A 6,620-nucleotide genomic window follows, 5' to 3' on the forward strand; every position below is an offset into this window, starting at 1 on the left:
TTTAGCTTAGTAAAAACAAAAGCTTGTAACTTAATTTTGATTAGAGAGGTTAGTCTCCTGAAAAAAATGTTAACAGTTAGTTTTATAACGTTGAAATTAATATAAAAAAAAAACAATAATTTAAAACTTTGTTGATGAAAGTGCCAACCCTGAAGTATTATAAAATGCTTAAGCGAATCCCATACTCTGAGAACACGCCGTATTATAAACAAAGTGTTGATAAAGATGGGTTGAATAAAATTTATAACGACTTTATCAATTTCAATTTTCGGTGGATCGAATGGCTTTACTGCGCTAAAAAAAAGTAGGCCTGCGCTTAATATAATTTTTACTCTAGATTTTTTTAGAAAAATTCTTTCTTTAAGTTTGAAAGGTCCTCCTATGAAGTATAGCGAGCAAACTAACGAAGTTTATAAAGTATACAGAATATAAACTTTTATTAGTTAATTGTACATATAAATATTTCCAAAAATTTTAAAACTTTTCAAGTAGTCAAATTTATAATAATCTATAGTATTTATGAAATTAATAATGTAAACTACTTATGCGAATTCAAAAAAGAGATGGATAATATTAACATAAGAAATAGATCATAACTAACTACTTTCTGTATAACAATTTCGTTTTCTAAAAAAATTATGAATCCCACAAACAAGTTAAAATATTGTCAAAAATTTATTAGCATAAGAGCTTTTACAAAGTTAAATTCGACAATAAAAATTATTCAAGAGAGTTGTTATGATTCTCAGTAGAGCCGGAGGTGCTGCATAATACAAAAGTTATTGAATTAATTAATTTCTTTATAAACATAAATTTTATCTATTTTTGGTTAAATAAAAGAAGAATTGAGGGACGTTTTAAATTCATTCAACACAATAAATTTATTTTTTACAACAATTTATATTTTTTTTAACAAGAATTTTCATAAGCAAAAGTAATAAATAGCACAAAACTTACTGATAACTTTATTTTTAAAAATAACAATATCACCAAAATAGAAATAAACTTACAAAAAATTATCTAAAATAATACTTAGAAATTAACTATAACCTAATGCCTATAAAAAAAGAATTTTACCAAAAAAATTTAAATAAATTCGAGGTAAAATAAACTATAAACAGATTGTTAATAAAATATTCAAAACAATAATAATATTATTAAAAGTTATAAAATAGTTATCTATAACTAAAACGACAAAGATTTAACATCGAAAAATTTACACAAAAATATATAAATATTACTTTTTTTAGTTTATAAAAACTTTGGTAAATTTTTGTGTGTTATAATAAAATAATAAATATATTTATAAAAAAATTAGCAACTGGAAAAAAAAAACTAATAAAAATTGGACGAGCCAGCGGAAAAATATTATTGCAAATATGAAATAAAGAATCAATAGAAAAGTCAAGGGATTTGTAACTCTTGCTGGGAGTGGTGCGGGCCTCCTAATCTCGAAAGCATGGCAGCCTAATATATGTAAATGATAATTATGTTTTGCATAAGCAAAATTAATTATTAATATAAATTAAACAAAATATACAAATATTTCACGAAAGCACTAAAAATAAAACTTCATTGTATAAATTTTAATTTTCTGCCATACAAATATTATAATAAACAATAAAATAAATTATTTTAATATAAAATTACTAAAATAAAAATAAACATAACTGAAACAACGCAAATTAAAGATTCCAGATCCTCAAATTAATGTCAAGAAGTAAACACAAACAAAGCAAATTAAATAAACGTGTATAATACTTTATACCCATAAAATATTTACATATATATATTTTTATGCTAAAAAAAATAATTATATAAAATTCAAAAAATTATTTTAATTTAAATTTTAATGTACTCATCAAAATTGCTAATAAAAATTCAATTTTTATAACTATAAATAAAATTTTGTTACACAATTATAAAAAAATCGGTAGTAAAAGTCTATCAACTTTTAAAAAAAAATTGCTTTAAAAAAATAAAACAAACCAAACTATTTACTATTTTTTTCATACCAAAAAAAAATTATCACTACTAAAAAATTTTGGTTTTCGGTTAACAAATACAGAAATAAATTAAATTAATAATTACAAAAAAAGTTGTAAAGGAATTTATTTAAAGAAATAAAATTTTAACCCAAAAATTTATTTATTAAAAAAAAATTTAAAAAAGATTTACAAGATTGGGGTTATTCATGAGCTGGTCCAGCTGGCCAGACTCAAGCATTCGCCGAGCAGCAGACTGGAAGGCGGGATTGCTCATGATGTTTTCAATATTAAAATTAGCTCCGCCTAAACCGCCGACTTCTCCCGCTATAAATAATTTATAATGAATCATTATAAAAAATGAAAAAAAATATTATATTCAATTTAAGTATCATATATACTTTTAAAAATAATATATAAACAAAATTTTATAAATTAAGATAATAAATTAAAAAGAATTTAATATATAGACTGTTAAATAAACTTAAAATTCCTTATAGACTAGATTATTTTTTTTCCAAAAAGAAAAAAGTTAAATATGCTCTACTATTCAATATTCCACTAAGTAATATTTAAAAAAAATTTTAATAAAATCGCTATTCGTAGAAGTAACCAAGCTGCTCGATACCGCCAAGTAAATTTCTGAGATCCCCCGAGGAACTCGTCGCGGGCTATTCAAGAATCAAAATGATTAACAGCAAAGAATACAGATCATACAGAAAACTATTATTATAAACTTTTGATAAATCGGAGTTAAGAATTTTAAAGGTGGAGGCTACCTTGGGGATCCTATTCTCGGACATGCGAACGTTCTGAGCATACGAAACGTTGTCCGGCTGCAGCTCAAGAGCCTTTTTGTATGCAGAAGAAGCTTCAGAAAACTTTTCCTGCAGGTAATAGCAAGTGCCCATCCTTGCGTAGGCTTTGCTGTAGAGCGGATCTACTTCAATGCCCTTCTCACAATCTTCAATGGCCAGCTCAAATTCTTCAAGCTTTGTGTAGGCTGCAGCCCGATTCACATAGTAAACTGGTGAGCACGGGTTCAACTTAAGAGCTTTCGAGTAGAGTTCAACAGCAAGTCTATAATTCTCTAAAGTAAGTGCTTCGTTTCCTAAGCAAAAGAAAAGTTACAAAAAAAATTTAACAGGGATGTATAAAAAAATATTGTATACCTTTGGTTTTTAATAATTCAGCCTCCTTCTTATTTTCTTCAGAAATAACATCTTCCGAGACTTGCTAAACCATTAAATATATTAAAACGACTGTAAAGGTGATAATAGAGAAGTTACCTGCTTAATGGCCCTCTTTCCCTCGTTAACTAAAGTTCTTAAGTCAAATTCTAAGAAAATTATTAAAAAATTCGTTCAGTGTAGAAAAGTAAATTATTAATAACGACCTTCTTTATTATATTTTACTTTATCTTCTTCATTAGATATGGAAAACCCGTAAGTCGACTCCAAGCATTGCAAAGCAACTTTACATATATAAATAATAGCGCATCTAAAAGAAAGTTTTCTTTAAAACCTTCTAAACTTTCCGACTTGTCTGGATCTTTTTTAAAAGAGGCAATCTCAGAGTGTAAAAATTGTGCGATCAAAAAAGCCAAACAGGCCATGTTAGTGTAGAGTTTGGCTTCCACACCGCAATAGCGTTATACAGGTACTCTAATGCGTGATGCAGATGCACGCGAGGTTTTATTTTTAAATGAGGGGGTTAATAACAGTGCGGAGCTAACGCTGGCCTTGGGACTTGTGCCTGCCTCTCCTGATAGTGGTCTTTAGCGGTTTCCACCACACTAGCCCAAATAGTAGAGTCCTGGCTGAATATCTCCCGAGTTTCCAGTTCTTCGAAAAAGTCATTATAGCTCTATATATTGAGCGTATACTGGTGGGCTTTCGTCCTTAACCTCTGGGGACTTAGATTACGCGGCTTAGGGTCTCTTAAGAAGACCGGTTGTAGTATGCCAACGCCTAAAAAAAAAATTTAATTAGAGAAATGCAATATTTCTCACAATGCCCGAGTTACCTCCAGCGATTCCAAGACACCTTCCGCGGCTACCTCTCCTCTTAGGAAAAAATAAAAAGACCCCGCCTGTGGTTCTTTGCGAAAACAAAAGTGGAAACATTTCGGTAAACTTCTACTAGCCAACGGCGCCAAAATATTTCGGAGTCTAGGAAGGGATGCGCCCCATATATATATATAGTACTAGTAGATAACACTAACGGCAACAGTACTTATTGCTACACGTCAAGGAATTATAAAATTTCCTGCGACCGCAGACGAGTATCAAACCGTCACTAAGTTTTGCATGATGAAGCGCTACCCCATTACCCACTAACTACCAGAGGACAAGCCTTTAAAGTTTATTCTTCGTGGAATCTATTGCAATATAAGGTTCAAACCGTCGAGGAAGACTTATGTACGCAAGGCATCTCGCCTCTACGCGTGGCAAAGATGTACACTGAGGGCACTGTCAATGGAATTCTCACGGAGTAGTACCTTTACTAAAGGTGTTAGTGCATATACCGAGGTGTGATCGACAAAAAAAATGCTGTGGGAAGTAAAGATAGTTTCCTCTCTTCAGATAAGGGCGGAAGAACTCCGAAAGAGTAATCAAGGCGGTTAGTGCCCCATCCTCCAGGTATTTGGACACAGCGCAAGTTTCTGCTCTGCAGACCCCCGATGCGTTATATGTGGTGAAGGTTATCTGACTGTACAGTGCGCAAAGCACCAGGAAGTCCTGCCAGTGTGCTAATTGCGGTGAAACCTACAGTGCCAACACTCGTGGCTGCAAACATTACCCGCAAAGGCCTGCACCTTTGAATCCAACGGCTTTATCAACGCTTCAACAACAGATGCCTTCTATTGTAACACCGACAATTTCTTATGTCGCTCGCTTACCACAAAGACAACTTTTCAACAACCGTAAAGCAACACTTTGACAACAAACCTGGCAATAATGTTAGAGGTAGTTAAAGGTCGGTAATACATTTACAATGATTTTTAGACCACGAGCTCTTTGTCATAGCCGTCCTCTGGTCCGTAACGCAGATGGCAATTCTATATAGGAAACAAGAGTTGCAGGAATTGATTAAACGCGAAAGAATTGATCTGTGTGCTATAAGTATGATCGTTCCTTTCACTCTCTGTAACTCTTCGATGTACCGCCAAGACCGACTCGATAGTGGCGGTGGAGGCGCAGCTATATTGGTCAGACGAAACATTTCTTTACCTGCTCCGCAAAGCATTGAGGTGATTGGTGTTTCCCTCCATTTAACCACCCAGTGGTCCATGACGGTAATTGCAGCTTACAAGCCCCCATTAGGTCATTTATTATTATGGATTTTGATGCCCTTTTTAGTTATTATTCCTCTGTTATGGTATGTGGGTGTCTTAACTGTAGCATCCTGCATGGAAGAGCCATGTCGGTAATTACGCGTCCGATTTTCGAATCTTACACCGATGAGCGCGGAATTCGAGTCTGAGGACAAGAATGACCAACGCTCATGGCGAAGACGGGGATATCAGACGTTTTAGATGTTGCCGTTTTAGAATTATTAATAAAACAATGGCAAATTAAGCTGCTTTTTACGAACTCACCTCGGACCATCTGCCAATTCTACTTAATTTGGGCGGCGAAAAGGATCTACTGAGAAAATATATCAGAACTTTTATGGAATAGACTCAATTCTCCTAAGTTTTTGATACAACCTTTTTGACACCTTCCGCCTTACTTAACATAGCTGTTGCTGAACTCGAGGGCGCTGTGACCATGGTGTACCATACTACCACGACCACAGGTGAAAGTTAGGCCCCTCTCCCACCGATTGCTTAATGAATTGAAGGCCCTTATTTTCGAGGGTTGGCGCCTTATTCGAGTGGCCACGGTGTGACACTGCCTCGAAAATGAATTAGCGCTTTATAGACTACGCCGACACATTAAAAAGGAGCTGTTGGCGCACCACAATTGATTGTGAGAGACAAAGTTAAGTGATATATCAGAAGATAACAATCGCGTCTTTTTTCTGAAGCTTATTATAAAATACACAAACCGAGCGCGTTTACCATTACCTACTATGGGAGACGGCAATACGTGGGGGAAAATGAAGCTGTAAAAAAGACACTTTTTGCTGGTCACCTCGCTAATCAGTGTGTGCCACCCACTTGTTTAGATACAGATGAAGTTCCTGTAAATTAAACTTCTTTCTGTTGATGCCGAGGAACATCTTGAGACTAAAGGCACCTTGCCCTAAAGGTATCATCACTATGATGTTTTGAGTGGTTATTAATGGTCGGTAAAAAGTACATACTGCCTCGTCAACTCTACGATGGCTCTCGGAACCTTCCCATTGCTCCCGAAAAAACCACGAACCAGCGCCTACGTCAAGCAAATAAGGTCTATCGGCCGTCAGGTGTTGGCAAGTAGCTGAGGCGGCCATAATGCACCGCTTCAAAGAACTTGTTGACGCAGGTCACGCCCTGTCAAAGTTCAAATTTATTCGACAAGGACACTCCACGATTCAATAACACCTTCGCTTGACAAATTGGACGACTTGTGACTTCTGTTTAAAAAAACAACGTGCGCTATGTTTTCTAATGTCGAAAAAGCGTTTGACCAAGTTTAACACAAGGGCT

General features: G+C 34.1%; 1 protein-coding gene across 1 annotated transcript; it reads right to left on the minus strand.

The window, feature by feature from the left end:
* Positions 1-720: 720 nt before the first annotated feature.
* Positions 721-3,601, minus strand: LOC135121528 (small glutamine-rich tetratricopeptide repeat-containing protein alpha-like). Its single transcript, XM_064045834.1, has 9 exons — positions 3,510-3,601; positions 3,382-3,459; positions 3,275-3,324; positions 3,158-3,221; positions 2,765-3,096; positions 2,599-2,656; positions 2,179-2,312; positions 1,421-1,467; positions 721-763 (listed from the first exon to the last, which is right to left on the minus strand). The coding sequence occupies exons 1-9, from the start codon at positions 3,598-3,600 to the stop codon at positions 721-723; spliced, it is 897 nt and encodes a 298-aa protein (XP_063901904.1). The 5' UTR covers position 3,601.
* Positions 3,602-6,620: the final 3,019 nt, after the last annotated feature.

Source organism: Zophobas morio, unplaced genomic scaffold (assembly GCF_036711695.1).
Source record: "Zophobas morio isolate AGI-343-1 ecotype UQ-CSIRO unplaced genomic scaffold, CSIRO_AGI_Zmor_V1 ptg000600l, whole genome shotgun sequence".
In the NCBI taxonomy this organism is placed as follows: domain Eukaryota; kingdom Metazoa; phylum Arthropoda; class Insecta; order Coleoptera; family Tenebrionidae; genus Zophobas; species Zophobas morio.